This window comes from Tetrao urogallus (assembly GCF_951394365.1).
Source record: "Tetrao urogallus genome assembly, chromosome: 9".
Classification (NCBI taxonomy): Eukaryota; Metazoa; Chordata; class Aves; order Galliformes; family Phasianidae; genus Tetrao; species Tetrao urogallus.
The window spans coordinates 12,857,503-12,873,484 of NC_136822.1; the positions used below are offsets into that span (position 1 = coordinate 12,857,503).

At 45.3% G+C, this 15,982-nt stretch overlaps 1 protein-coding gene across 2 annotated transcripts in view; it reads left to right on the top strand.

The window, feature by feature from the left end:
- The window catches only part of FGF12 (fibroblast growth factor 12), a gene marked incomplete at both ends in the record, with an annotated part of 114,665 nt that overhangs the window by 36,458 nt on the left and 62,225 nt on the right, over window positions 1-15,982 (top strand). For both annotated transcript variants that reach the window (XM_079539739.1, XM_079539738.1), the window contains one exon: window positions 14,195-14,305. In XM_079539739.1, the coding sequence (XP_079395865.1) occupies window positions 14,195-14,305 (111 nt within the window). The remainder of the gene's footprint in view (window positions 1-14,194; window positions 14,306-15,982) is intronic.

The following is a 15,982-nucleotide window of genomic DNA, read 5'->3' on the forward strand; positions in this document are numbered from 1 at the left end:
CACTCCCCATGTTCTTTGCCTCTGTAAAGGAATGGTGTGAGCTTATGTCAATTAAGTGTTTATAATAAGCAACACAGTGCTGCAACTGAAATATCCAGGAATGGCGCGCGTGAGCAGAGCTGCGCTTGGCGCTGGTTGGCACCGCGTGCTCCACTTCTCAGTTCTCCTGTTGTCATAGGGAAGGGAGAGCTCAGAGCTGGGAGAAGTTGGGGCTGGCTCAGCCCTGGGTGTGGGCAGCTTTTTGGAAGCAGGTCCATGCAGGGACATCTTGTATTATCAGAGCTCTGGGTGCCTGGGGGAAACAGGCTGCGGAGACGTCTCGGTGGTTGGTGGCAGTAAGCACCATGCTGTAAAGCCTGCACTCGTTTCATCCACCTCGTGATGGGCAAAGGCGGCTCACCCAGCATGGTCTCCTTTCTTTCCCGCGTTCTTTTTTGTTATCTTTTCTACACGCTTGGCTCTAAGGTACGACTTGTCAGTTTGAGGCAGGCCAACTAAGGACGCCGGTGTGATGGACGGAGCTGCAGATTTGGACTCATAGGCTGAATCCCATTCTTGTGAATTCATACAGGCTCTCGGCAGCAGTTGTGCAGGTACCAAGCAAAATGTGCATATGCTGAAGTGCACCTGCACAGTTATATGTATAAAGTATGGCTAGAAAAGGTTAAAATATGTATTTCGTTCTGACCATAGGAACTTGCTGGAGGATTGCAAAGTAATTAACGTGTGGCATGGATTTTTGGTGCTGTGTCAGGAGATTTAACCTTTGATTAAGGCTTGATTAAGAACAACAGACCCATGAGTTGAATGCATAATACTGGGCATAGCTGCTCTCCCATGGCTTCTCTGCCAACAAATGGTGGAACCGAGTGTATTCATCCCCTTGTGGCTGAACTGAAGCCTCCAGGCATGCTCAGCTGTATAGTAGTGCTAGCACTGGGCTGGTGGGTGCAGGTTGTTGAGCATGCTGTTGCTTCATCACTCATCTTCACAGGCAGAGCTCAGCCCGAAGCTGTGTTCTGCAGCACCAGCCATTGCAGAGCATCATCTCCATCTCTTTGGGCTTCTTTTCTGTAAAACGGTTTCCAGCTCAGAATGCAGAGTTTAGGGTCACAAACAGTATTTTTTTCTTCCATCAAGAAGAACAAAAAAACAACACTGTGTTTTTTTCCTTTTTTTTTTTTTTCCTTTTTTTTTTCCCACTGTCTGGTATGTATTCCGTGTTTCTCCAGGGAAAAGATGCTTTTCCTTAAGGAGATCTAAAGGCATCTTCCAAAGTGAAGGAAATAGCTCAAGTGTAGAAAAAAAACAACCCAGTAACTTAAAATGGCTTTTCCCTTTGCAGTATTTCTCATCTTGAATAATAGATGAAGATTTGGAGTTTTATATATATAAATATATGTAGATATCTTTGCAGCAGTATAAGTGAAACACAAGAGCAACTTCAGCTGAAGGACACGGAAGGACCTTGTTCATTCACAGATTCATCTGAACATTTGAGAAGTCTGTCTATTTTGTAAGCTGTTAAATTCTCCCGAGTCCATTGGATCACAGAATCATAGAATGCCTCGAGTTGGAAGGGATCTGAAGGATCACCAAGTTCCAACTCCCTGGTGCATGCAGGGTTGCCAACTGCTAGATCTAGCACCAGCTCAGGTTGCCCAGCACCCAGCCCAGCCTGGCCTTGAGCAGCTCCAGGAATGGAGCAGCCACAGCTTCCCTGGGCAACCTGTGCCAGCACCTCACCTCCCTCTCTGTGAAAAACCTGGCCACATCTAATTTAAATCTTCCCTCCTTTAGCTTAAAGCCATTCCCCCTTGTCCTATCACTATCAACCCCTGTAAAAAGTTGATTTTCCTCCCTTAAATATTGGAGTTGAATCCTTTCTGATTTCATACGGAGTGAAAGTGATGATTGAAGCTCATGGAAGAAGCACTTTTTTAGTTCTCCATTCATTTTTTTATTGTCCTTGCTCACTTTTATGGTCATTGCTCTCAGTGGAGCTGCAGTACTCGACCAACCCAAGGAATTTGGCCACTGTGATGTCCCAGAGTTCAGGGTGCATCTCAGTGTTTCTCCACACAGTTTGTGTGTGTGTCTGTGTACATACAGCTGGGGGACGCCATCACACTGCTATTCTGTAGGGTTTGGTGCTGTCCTCCACCAGCTTGGGCTATGGATAAAGTGTGCTTGGAGACAATGACGTTGCCTTGCTGAAAAGAATCCTACAAGTGTTGGGTGAAGGCACGTGTACCAAGTGGCTGGTGCTAATGAGTGCACAGTAATCAAGAGTAGGGAAAGGTTCCCTTCTGCTTGAGACAGCTCAGCAAATAGGTTTTGTTTTATCAAATTGAGCCATGGGGGTGATATTGCACACATACATGATTTCCAAATGCGGGGACTCGGAAGTACTGCAGGCTGCTGGGTTGCTCCAGAGCATGGAAAACTCAGCTGCAACCCACTTTGCAGCACAGGCTGCAGGTGAGCACATCAGTCAGCATGCACACTGTGCTGCTGCTGGGCTGGGTGTAGTCCTTGTCAAGAAAACCCATAGAAATCATCCAGGCAACAAAAGGTATGGGTGTCTGTTCTCCCCATGGCCTCAGTGGGAGCTGTGCTTGTGGGAGCAGTGAACACTGCTCACTAGCAGAGGGGATTCATCATTAAAGCAGTGCAAATGAGTGATCCCTCCATGGACAGCCAAATGGAAGCCAGGGAAAAGAGGTCCATGAGGGATTATTCTTCCTCCCCATAGAATAAAAAATCCATATACATCAGTTTATCATTGACTTATCTGTTGGTTGGTTGTTTTTTTTTTTTTTTTGTTTTTTTTTTGTTTTTTTTAAGAAAATAGTTTAATTTCACGTGTTTATTTTTTTAACCTGAAGATGTGCTCCTAAAAATGTTCTGAAATAATAAAAAATAGAAAACTTGTATTCCAAAAATACCAAAATGAAGTCAAGATTTTTTTTCCTCTCTTTCTTCCTTCCTTCCTTCTTTGTTTCCTGCCGTCCTTCCTTCCCTGCTTTGCTGAATTCAGCATGAAGTTAGAATAATTTCAGCAGAGCAGATACTGCATATTTTATCAAATAAGAGGTCTATTACAAGAAAACTCAACAGCCCAACTTGGGCAGTGAGGAGAGAAGAGCTGCCATGGGAGTAGCATCACTGCTGTGACTGCATTGTTGTTGTACCTCAGCTCCTTACCTGGGCTGCACGCACTGCAGCCTATCAGGAAACTGTATCCTTACAGTCCCTGATGTAGTGCAGGTTTGTCTCCATTCCCTAGCTAACAGAACTCTTTCTGTTAACACAGTATCCTTCCAGAGCATAAGGCAAACTGCTACATCTACTGTTTTCCTTTCACTGCTTGTAGTGGAAGCCTGAAATAATCCAGCCTTTCTGGAGGCTGCTTGTGCTTTGCATCTGGGTTGCAAGCTGCAGATGCACTTTGTTCTCCTCACCCAGTGAATGACGCTGGCAGGGATTCCTGGAATACGTTGTTTTTAAAGGAGTATTTGTGCTTTGACAGAAATTGGGGTCACCATTCCTTTTTTAAGAAGAAAAACTTGAAGTCTTTCAGCATTTCAGAGTGAAACGAAGGAAGAACAGAGCCAGGTCTTGGGGTTAATAGAACAAGCTCACTTAATTGATATTTATCTAGAACAACATCATTTGCTGCCCTCCGCTTCTGGCTGCGTGCATGGTTTCTTTGCTTAGCAGTTGCCACCCATATGACCAGAACTGCCAAATAAATGCATTCCCTTCATTCCCCAAAGCAAAACAGTTTGCAAAAGGTCAGGTTGTATGGGATTGCTGCAAGTGAAGCCAGGCTGCAAAGAGCCAATCTGCGTCTTCCAGAAAATTGAAAAATGAAGAAATGAGCATGAAGGCACAGCAGTGCTGACTTTCAGAGACTCCAGAGCCCACAGGAGATGCAAGCAATGGACCATCTACTTCATCCCAGGCCAGTCCTTTCCCTGGCACAGGTCCTGTAACCAGATCTGGGTCTAATTGCTCTCTGAGTGCACCTCACCTCTCAGTTATTGATCTTCAGCCGTTCGTGCATGCATCCCTCAGGGGCTGACATCACGCTCTAGTGGGGATCGTCTGTGACAGCGGCTAAAAGAGCTGGCAGAGCTTGTGATACAACCACCAGTGCTTTTCCAGTGTGACTGTATGCTCTTTAGGACAGTATCTTCCTGCCAGACAGAGAGCTGGGGCTGTTTGGCCTGGAGAAGAGAAGGCTGTGGGGAGAGGAGACCTGAGAATGGCCTCTCTGAACCCAAAGGGGTTGTATGAAGGAAGGGGACAGACTCTTTAGCAGGGACTGCTGTGACAGGGCAAAGGGAAATGGTTGCAAACTAAAAGGGAGGATATTTATATTGGATATAAGGAAGAAGGTTTTTACACTAAGGATGGTATGGCACTGGCATAGGTTGCCCAGAGAGGTGGTGGGTGACCCATCCCTGGAGACACCCAAAGTCAGCTCAGATGGGGCTCTGAGCACCTGATGGAGCTGTGGGTGTCCCTGTTCACTGCAGGTCACCTTGGACCAGATGGCCTTTAAAGGTTCCTTCCAACTCAAATGATTCTACAGCGAATCTCATTCCCAAGATGACAGCAGATCAGCAGGGGTGAACCTGCTCGTCCCATTGGAGAAACTTGTGGTCATCCACCATGGAGAGCTTTAGGTGGTGGGAGGTGTGTCATGGCTTTCTCACACCATGAGCATTTTCTTTGGCTCCAGTGCAAAATTCAAATTGTTCTGCAGGCAGATAAAGTGTATTTTCACAAAGCAGAAGGAAAGAAAGAATTGGAACCACATGTCAGGCTTTGACTGTTTTTAGCATGATGTAGCCCTTTGAAGTGTAATCTTGTTTCAGACCAGAGCATCACATTTTCTGTATGCACATTTAGATGTTGTGTAATATTTGTTGAAATTCAGTAATGTGCTAATTTTGGGTCCAAAATGCTCAGAAACTGCTATGGGAAGGCTTCCTCACTGCGTTCGTGCAGTGAGGAAGACAAATCTCGGAACATCGTATGTCTGATTCTAGCTTTGATTTTTTCCATGTCTCAGACTCATTACCTATTAAGCAAAGAAGTCCAACACCTCTCATCCCTTTGGAGAAATGCATGGTGGATACAGCAGGGAAGGTTCTGCTTTGTCCCCATCTTTGCAGGGTATGCATGCTGAGCTCAGTCTTCCCCCAGCCCCTGAGCTCTGCAGGTTGGAGGACACCCATTTGCTAAATACTCATGCATGAATTTTGCTCCCAATGTTTCTGCTTTGCAGCAGCCTGCTCGGGAGCTGATCCCAGAGGAGAAGCTGGGTGCTTGGTCTCTTTGTGGAGTCACATTTACACTCAGATGAAATATGATCAGTGATTGTGGGCTCACACATAATATTTATGCTATGTTCTGTTTCGCTCTGGGTGAATATTGCTGTAATTTTGGCTAATTACACAAAACGTCAGGAAAAATTGCAGAGTGTTCCTCAAAATAAATAATATATCTTGTGTGCTCTGCTGCCCATACTTATGAGCATGCCTTAACCTTCAGTAGCCAAAGCACTGACTGTGCTGGGAAATGACAGCTTAGGAGTTTTAGCTACAACTTCTTTTCCATTAAAATTCTCATATTTTTCTGATATTCTTCACTTGAAAAGACTCAGCTTGCATAAAACAGGGAACAGCCCTATGTCTCTCCCTGATGCTTTCAGTTCCTGTCAGGCTTTGGTTTTCTCATCAGAGCTGGAGTCAGTACAGGTGTATAAGATTGCACTTTAAGGGGAGGTGCTGTGAGAACTTGACTGCTGCTGAAACGCAGTGATCAGGAGAACAACAATCAAGTCCTTGGGGAGTGGAAAACAATCCTGGCAGTGTAGATGTAAGAAGAATTGTTTTTTACCTCTCCAGTCAAATAAAAGAATCTTGTGGGGAGGAGAGGATTCCAAGCCGGTGCAATATTTCATTCTACTTAAAAGGAAACTTCAGCTTTTATCTCCAACTCTTTTAAAATCCTTTTTTTTTTTTTTTTTTTTCTTGTTCCATTACATTTCCAAAGAAAACCTGTTAGAAGGAAAAAAAAAAAAAAAAAAAAAAGTCCACCCATTTCTGATCTCTCATTTTCCCCCAATAATGAGATGGAGTTTGTGGATAACTTCAGCTGCTCTCCTTCTGAATTATTGAGTAATTAAAATATTCAGCTGGCTAATTTTACCTGGAGGTAATCAGCAGCTCTGTGCCAATAGCTGGTGGCAGTTGGGCCATCACCTTTCTTCCTCTTGTCATCCCTCTGCTTTCAGCTATGGTCTCATTGGAGACCACTTCTGGCCTGACAGCGCTGGGAATGGTTGTGCCATCCCTCCCTAAATTGTATCCAGGGGCTGCCTAGAGCAGGCAGCTCATGTGTCCTGCATGCTGGTTTGGTGTTTGCCTTCTGTGAGAAGTGATGCAGGATTTTGGACTTCTTTGAGTCCTGGACCTGCAGTGGCTGTTGTGTGGGGTCAGGACCTCAGGGACGGGGTGGGCCGTAGGGTGACAGCTGCTTGTGGGCCCCCAGGAAGAGGGTGGTCTGGGAGAGGCATGCAGCAGTGGCCTGTGGCTGTGCCCCTCTTTTCCAGTGCTTTATGTGGGTGGCTGCTTTCTCTGCCCCTTACCTCATGCTTGTGTTAATATCTCTCCAAAGCCGATTCCCCAGATATGGGAGCTCCTGCGTGAACAGCAGTGAATGCAAATACATCCTTTCCACCTACTCTACAAATGAGCAGTAGGCTTCCCTGAAGCGTCCCAGCTTTGTACAGCAAAGCAGGCATTGTGCAGAGGTTTGTATGTGTTGGCTGCTTGGTACAGGGGTGTGGGCAGGAGGCAATGGTGCTGGAGGGCTGATTGCTGTTCCTCCTTGCAGACATGAGCGCAGGAGAGGAAATCATTTCTCTGGATGCTCTTTTTGCCTACAAGTACCATTCTGCTCTGGTGACTCAGTGGCAGTGACAGGAGGTGATTGCTTTGATGGGTGCTGTCAGCAGCTCAAGCCCATCATCCCTCTGAGTTAGGGAAATGTCATGTTCGGAAGCTTGTCCTTCAAATGCAGAGGCCATCCCTGTCAGCACAGCCTGTTATTTCATGTAATGCACCCTGAAAACACCAGTTGTCTCTCAGTAGTTATTAGTCCTGGGTGGAGATTTGCACTTGAGATGAGTAAATACACAAGTGTATCACGCAGCCCTGTTGTCCTGGAGTCATTTTCTTCTCAAAACAAATTCCCCATAATTAGAGGGGACCCTCCAACCTTGTAATCACAACGCTTTGGAGCTGGGCAAGGCCTTTGTTCTGCATCCCTGGGAGAGCAGCCAGGATCAACTGCCTGGTGATGCTGGGGGTATTTTGCCCATCAGAAAAGATTCCTTAATGTCATTCGGTTGGTCTGTTTACGCCTCTGCATCCATCACCCAATCCTCCAGGCCAGCTACTTGTGATGGAGCACTTCCATCTGGTCACAGTCACTTTGCTGCCATTTTTTTTTGCTATGGGAAAACACTTTATGGGGCTGGGAAATGTCCTCCTTGCTTCCCCGTTTGGGTGGCTTCAGTGAATCATAGTCATGAGCTGAGATGCAGAACTTATGCCGACTGTGATGTGTTCAATTGGAAACAATCACTTACTTCATTTTAATTCCAAACACCCAAGAGAACTTAGCAGCTTCTGGGTGGGAGCAAAATAAAGCACATTTTTCTCCTGCAATTTTCATCTTTTCCTCCCTAACCTCCATGCTGATGCCTGTCACCATAGTAATCTGCATGGAGCTTGCTGGTGCATTTGTCTGCTGAGTTAGTGCAAACCTTCATTAACTCTGCTTGCAAAGGGAGATTTTGGTGCTCATCTCTGTCAGCGTGTGTTTGCAATAGTTGGCTTATCAGGTGTTCTGGAACCTGTCCTTCTCAGGGGAAAAGAACTGCAGCTTCTGTGGTGGCACTGTACCTGTGGAGCTCAGTAGATTAGTAGTGGTTTATACCCTGACTTGAGTGCAGGGTTTGCTGTGGATATGAGTGCGGTTGGATGAGTCATAAATCAGCCTCACAGTGTGACAGCCATAGCCTGAATGGGAGAAAAATGAGAATAACGGGGTGTGTAAGTTCCAGGCTCAAATGCTTAATTGCAAAAAAACAAGTATTCAAAAAACATTTAGGTGAAATGTGCTCCTGAGCTGTGTTACAGGTGCCCTGTTTGCAGTCACATCCTCAACAGAAGTGTTGCATGGGCAGAGAGGCCAGACAGCAGTGCACCCAGCGGGGATCAGCCCAGCACTAGAGGTACTTTCTCCTTTACCAGCCCAATGTACTTTGCAGTGCAGCAGGTGCTGGCTGGGCTGGTTCAGAGTCCCAAACAAACTTACTATGCTGATTGCAGGTGGAGGCATTGAGTCAGAGTGTGTCCTGCTACAGAAAATAAACAGGCATGTCTCATTCCAAAATTATTCGGTGGTACCTTCCTGCTACGTGGCTGCAGTTGCTGGATGTAAAATGGCTGCTAACTGGCCAAGTGAGAGGAGTCTTCCACTGCTCGATAGCTTATTGTGTGGAGAACAGTAACCCCAGAGCTTCACTTGAAGCCATAACCAGCACACAGGCCCTCTGACACCCAGTGCAGAGTGAATTTAGAAGCAGTTCTGCACCAGCACCCTTCAGTCGAGGCTTGCTTGTCAGCCAGAGCATTGCTATGGATATGGCCCCTGGAGGCAGTGACTGCAGTCCCTGAAAGGTCTCTAAGCCCTTTGTCTTTCCAGAAGTTCCTTTGTCTTTCCTGCTGAACCCCAGCCCTGCCAAGATCCTCTCGTTTGCTCAGTGAGCTGAAGTTAAGGTCTGGTTGAATGGTGTCTGGTTGAGTTCCTTCAGGTCTCCCAGTCTTAGACCTTCAGTCAGAGAACCGCAGCGGGGCATGGTGCTCTGTGAATTGGAAGAAGTGAGGCCATGCAAACTGCCCTCCTAAAGGTGGGTCAGCTGCAAATCAGAGTTGTGCCCTATTCTGTGGTTCTCCACAACTCAGGGTCTCAGGGTTACAACTCAGGGTCTAGGTTTGAGCCACCCTGGGGCGCATGATGGAGGTTGTAAGGTTTGATTCCTGGGGTTCACGCTGAGGCACGTGCCCAGCTCATATTCGTACAGCACCTTGCTGATAACAGTAAGCAATAGCACGTTCTCAGTAGGATTTTGCTGAATTCTGCATTGGGTGAATAACCCCACAGCTTCTTTTCACATTAAGAGCAATCGTCTTGCTTGTGCACTTTCCATTCTGCAGTTAGTTCCGTGTTCAACTTTGCAGTGGAATTGCCAGATCACAGGCCAAGCCAATGGTTGAGCACCAGGTGAGAAGATGTGGCTAACCCAGAGAGCTCAGGTGCAAGCAATGAACCTGAGTGACCAGAAGGAGTGAAGCCGGGATCCACCCCTCCTCACCCTCATTTAAGGGTTAGCAGCTGAGGGGGTAGAATCTCTCTTTTTCTTTTCTTAAGCTGTTACTGGTCATTGGAAGAAGTGGGTAATTTTTTTTTTTTTTTTTTTTTTTTTTTTTTTTTTAATCATGCTGTTGCTTGTAGGATTTGTAGCCTAGTAGAAGGCACTGTCATTGCCTTCTTTGCTGCATGAATTTACAGAGCAGAAATTAAATAAGAGATAATTAAATAGCCAGTGATATTTCTAATAAAAAGCTTTTTTCCCAGTGATTCTGCCAGAGCTCGTACGCTTCCCCATGGGATATGGTGAATACCTTCAGTAGTGCTTGTGTTTGTGGGCAGTGTGACACTGTTGGAGGGCTGATTTGTATGTGTACCTTTCATGTCTTTTGGGAAGTCCCAGAAGATGAAACAGGCTGCTCAGAGAGCTGGTGGAGTCCCTGGAGGCATTTGAGATTTGTGGAGATGTGGCACTGAGGGATGTGGTTAGTGGGCATGGTGGGATAGGCAGGGGTTGGACTAGATGATCTTAGAGGTCTTTCCATTCTTAATGATTCAATGATGGTTACCATGCAACATAGTGGTAGGAAGCATAGCACCCTCCGGTGGATGGAGGTGACCTGAAGGCTCAGAACTGAACAGCTGAACTGAGTAACATCAGTATCACGCTACTGGTTAGATAGCAACAGGGAGAGCAGCAATCGGATTGTTACTGGTTAGTCTCAGCTGTATTGAGGGGTCAGGAAGCTAAAAGCAAGGCTTGCAGAGCTGCTGAACTTCTCCTGTGGAAAGGAGAACAAATGGGGTGTCTGTTGGGGAGGTGTGATGTGCTGGTTATTGGGTGACTGCTTTAAGAAGGGTGAGCAGCTGAAGGCTGCCTTTGCTCTAGGGGGAAAAAAAAATTAAAGCAGCTTGATAAATGCTGCAAAGATGGGCAAAGCTGTGGCTTAGCTCTTGCCCTCTGGTATTCTTGGGCTGTTCTGCTCTGTGACCATGACTGTTGGGGGTGTTTTGTGGGGGTGATTTTCCCTGTACCTTCGGGGAGCACCACATTTGAAAGATTGGAGCTCACGGCCTTGATGCGAGGAGTGTCTCTGCTGCATTTCCTCCAGCTTCCCCACCCTGAATAGCTGTGTGAGCAGCCAGAGCAGGATCCCTTATGTGAGCATTCTAAAGCACAATGGCTTATAAAACAAGAACAAAAATATCCCTTGATATATCACATGGGAATCTTAATAGCTTGGGGGCTGCATTGAGAATAAGTGCTGCATAGAAGTCTCTTGTGTTCAGCCTGTACTTTGAGATCAAGGCAGTCATAACTTTTTCCTTAAATCCATTCTGAAACACTTGTCTTTGTCTTTAGGGAGCCACTAAGTTACAATGAAGTCTTGTCCATGTTAGTTTAGTTCCATTTCTGTGGGAAAAGCTGATCCTGCAGTAAAGCAGGGGAGTGTGCAGAGGAGCCTGAGTGGGAGAAGTAGGTTTATCCTGACTGCATTGTGCAGTATTGCTCCTTTAAAGGTGTGGAGATCCAAGTTGCTCTTAACAATGCAGTGATGAGGTTAAAGAGTAGATGTGAGTGATTTTGTGAGTTATAGAAAGAAAATGGTAATGGAGGGGATTGTACTTGGCTGTGCTGCAGTTTTTCTCCACTCTTTATGGCTTGTTCTGTCTCCTATTGATTATAGTTTGGGGCAGTTTTACTGGAGGAACTCGACAAACCCTCAGGGTTATGGGCTTTCTTTTCCTCTCAGTGTTTATTGAAGCACTGGGAATATTGTCAGCAAGGAAGAATTGCTCTCTTCTGTATCTAACTGCTAAGCTGTGGAAAACTTTCATTCCATTTTGTTGCTTTTCTGCCTTGTGTTATGGCCTGTCAGGATGTTTCTCCGTCCTTAAGTGACCAAGAGAGTTGATGGTTGTGTTAGTTTCTAAAAACAAGTAAACAAAAAATCACTGAGATTTTCAGTGTGATTGCTGCAGCACAAGGGGTGGCAGTGCTAGAAGACCATGATAAAATCGCTGTTCTCTGGGATTGGAAAAAGGTGATGCTAAGATACATGATATGACTAGAGTCAAAAGTCAGGTAATAGCCTAGTGTAGAGCTGTGCCTTTAGGTTGGCTGGAAAAATGCTACTCTGTGATTGTATGCCTCCCTTCGAGCAATAACTCTAGGCTGAGCTTTGGGAAGAAGGATGAGTGCATCCTTGGTCCTTGTTAGAAGCAGGCTTCACCTTGAGGGTCTGGAAAAGGCTTTGTTTGCTGATGATGCAGGGCTTCCTAAATGAGTCTGAAGTGTGGGGATACTGCTGCAAAAAGGGCTCTGAGCAGGGTGGAGGCAGAAACACCACTGCATTAGGGACTGGAGGAACACATTAGTTTTGTGTGGCTTACTGCTCTGTTTCGCTCCCCGTTGAGATACTGTGAGCTTAGGAGTGAACCTCAAACTTCAGCTGAAGTAGATCTGGTCAGAAAGAAGAGCATGGAAGAGAAGACTTCTCCTTAACCTTTCCTTTGGCATTTCCTTTGGCAAGCACTGATTTAGGAAAGCCAGGCAGTTGTTGGAGCTTGATTCAGACCTGACTGTGTGTTTGTCATGTCAGCGATGAAGGGATGCTGGGGCTTTGCCCTGTGTTTTCTTATGGTGACAGCCTTCTGGTACAGCCCTGCTTCCATCTATAGCATGGGTGTGGGGAGGTTCTGGTGCTGTTTTGATTAAACTCTCAAGGTGACGGTAAGCTACTAATGGTGAGAAGCTTTGCTCTGCGCTGTGCTCAGTAGGCTGCTTAGTATAAGTGGGAGTGGTATGCATATCCTTCCAAAATGATTTGCGTGATCCAAGTATACCTAGGACCACAAAAGACAAAGGCCTTCTGTCCTGTAGCTAAATCATCTTCCCAAAGAAGGGGGTAAAGCTGTTTTTTTATCTTCTCTTATCCTTCAGGGGATTTCAGGCAAGGTCTTCCCCTTTCCCCACCACACCAAGAGCTTCAGGCTGCAGAAGCGTCTCTAAGCATGTCCTGCTGGGAGCTCTTCCATTCTGTGCAAAGTACTTACGCGTGAAAATTTAATGAGAGAGTAAAAATGAGCCTGAGACTCATTCAGGAACTGAAACATAGGTCTCCTACTGGAGAATGCCTATTAGTGCCTTTATTATTATTGTGGTATTAGATAAAAGGGAGGAAAAGGGACACATTGGAAGAGGGTGTAGTGTTCAGCTGTGCCTGATAATACAGCTTTGCATTCCCTTCTTTCTTGAATCAAGTTCCTGTGTCCAACAAAACAGATCTTGTGTTTTGGAAAGGAACAAAGCAAAATGTTTACTTTCAAATGAACTTATTTTGCTTTAGTTGACATGTGCTCTTAGTAGAGTGTACTTATTGTCCAAGAGCTGTGAATCTTGCTTTCCTGCAGTCTACACCATTTGGGTTACTATGAAATCACTTTTTAAGGCAGCATGGAAACCAACTGGCACTGATTTATTCATGGCAAGCATGTGCTTCTGTAGATTCAAAATTGGACCTGATTCTCTTGAGGGCTGGTGGAGGGGCCCCCAAAGCTCCAACCCTTTATAGCCATCCACTCTGCTCTTCCTGCTGGCCATGGGGTTTGGCTGGAGGAAATCTGGGCTGCGGGGCTCTGCCCTCACCTGGGGAAGTCAGTGCAGGAATGTTAGGGATGGGCAATCCTGATGGGGCCACTTAATGCACAATGTGACTGTGAGGTATGCAGTGACTGTGGTTTATCAAACAGCCTCAGCAGAGGCTTGGAGGATGGAGGCTGATTACATTTTGGTATGCTGCACTGGATTTTTTTCCTCTTAGTAAGAATTCATTGTTGTTTGCTCAAAACTTCTCAAGGGTGGTCAGACAGAACTATGAACTTGCTTTGCATAAGGGAATCTCTGTAACCCAGCTGGTGGGGCTGCCTGTAGCTGGCTGGTTAGCTTTAAGAAGCTACATCGATAAAACACCTAGGACAATTTTTGACTATATTTCTGTTTGACCAGTGGACCCTGCTAATAACAAAGAGCAGTTCTCATCTGCCAGAGTATGTGGCACACGTTTTTTGGGAGGGAGGAACACACGGAATTTGAAAACAGAGGCGTTTCAGGTGCCCATAAATGCTTCGAAGGTTGTTTTTGGAGGTGTCTCACATCTGTTCTTCTTAGGAATTTTGCTCCTCTAATCCCACACAGTTGGACTGGTGCAGCCTGATTCAGTGCTCGGTTACTTTGGTGTTATGCTCTGTAATAACATCAACTTAAACAGATTTTTCAGTGGCATAAAACTGGAGTGACACGATAGGGAATGAAACATAGAAACCGAGCAAGTTGCCTTCACAGGCAACACAACAAGAAACAATAAGTGCATTCTTTGCTAGACTGCTAGCAAATTTGCTTCTAAACTGGAGGCATATTCAGAATATGTAAGCTGTCTAAAGACTTTCATTTGGTAGGTAATTCTCACTGAAGCAGTGTTGCATAAATCTGTTACTTTATGCTGTACCAACTACGCCTTGCATTTTACCTGCTCATCTGATCTCCATTTTATTTGCCTGTATGTCTGTGTATATATGAATATTTTACAGCCTCTCTTGAAAGGGATTGCAGAAAGCCGTCTTACTTCCAAACACTTTCTTTACTCAGGGCTTAATGGGGGCTGTACAAATTAGGTCTCTTGCTACATTGGCATATCTAATAATTTTTTTTTAATTATATATACTTTTTCTTTTGCAGAACCCCAGCTGAAGGGAATTGTGACAAGGTTATTCAGCCAGCAGGAATACTTCCTGCAGATGCACCCAGATGGTACAATTGATGGGACCAAGGACGAAAACAGCGACTACAGTAAGAAAAATTAGCCTGTTTTGCAACCCAATTACAATCAAATGCATCACCTAGTGGGTCTTGATTGTGAAGCTTCATTTCAGAGAAGATTGAATTAGGAAGAAGCCAGATGTTTTCTACACATTTTTTTTTAATCTATACTTCCCCTTTAAATCTTGACTGTGTAATTTCATATGTTTCCTCTCCAATCTTGTTCCCTCCTGCCCCAATTCTGTAACTGCCATCTGGGTGGGGTGGAGAATAAAACCCATGATTTGAACTGCTGCCAGAAGAGAAAGGAGATTATATTTATACACATGCCACATGGGTAAAGGATACAGGGAATTCTCTTTCCAAGGAGAAGAGGAGATAATTGCTTTTGCATTTTTTATCCTGAAAAATTCAGCAAGCATTGGGAATTTCCAAGCTGGAGAAATCCAGCTGTTCATCCAAGTCTCTTGCTTTGAGACTGAGATTATTGGATGTCCTTTCCTTTCCAAATGAGGTCTGCTTCCAAAAAACTGCTCAAAGGGGATTAGATTTGCACTATTCACCGAAGGATAGCAAAGTGGAGCCGTGTAGGTTTAAAAGTGATGCTCGTATGCAGGAGCCATAATGGTTTAAACCAGCCAATAACCCATATCCCTTTGCCAGAGCAGTGTGCAAGAGAGGGGCTCTGTGAGGAAAAGAACCACATGTGGACAACCTCGCCGCACTCCTGTATACCTCTTACTCTGTGGGGGCCTGAGCCTTCCTACAAGAAGCCTGGCCTTGGATTTTCTCAGGCAGATGCCAGCACACAATGAGTTCAGTGGGCTTTAGCAAGTGAGTAATGAACCAGTGCTGGGTGGTATTAGCTGCTTTTTTTTCGAAGGAGAAAGACATAGGATGTTTTCAATCTGCAGAAAATCCCATTGGAGGCCTATTTGTCATCTGGCGTGCAAAGAGCTTCTGGAAATGGCAGGGATTCATTACTCTCATATATCAGTGAGGACCAAACAACAAAGTAATGGGCTTAAATGGAAGCAGAACTTGGGTAAACAGCAGAGAAAAAGGAAATGTAAGGACAGTTCTGCAATATTTCAGGCTGGCAGATGAAAGAAGGGAAGCTTCTTCTGGCCCCTCCTCAGAGGGCACAAGAGCAACCTCCTGTGTCTCTGTGACTGAGTTAGCCTCGCATTGCTCAAACAGTTCTTATTTATGTCAGAGATCAGATTGGCAGCAAGATGCTAAGTACTTGTAAGCCTCTTCCACTCTGTCGTCTTAATTGGAAATAGATGGGCTGAAGGGCACTTCTGGAGTGTCAATTTTCCTGGTGAGATGACAGCCCTACCTTGGCAGCCTGGTGGCACAGGAGGTCATGGCTGTAATGTGCCAAGCCCATTGCTCAGTCATGGGCTGTGCAGGAGGGTTTGGTGCATAAAGGGGCATTTCAGATGGAGATTACAGAGGTCAAACTATCCCCTATGTCCTGACCTTAGGGCATATCAGAAGAGAAAAATCCAATCTGATAGTATTTGGCTCCTGAAAATGAGAAGAGTATGCTTTATTCATTCCTATTTAACTTTTGACTGCTCACTTTCCTTTATAAATCTTCAGCTTAAGTCAGTGATTTATATGATATGAAGCTTCCTGCTATACCTTCAAAACTAAGTAACACTTTCCACTTCAGAAGTAACAAAAAAAAAAAAAGCATAC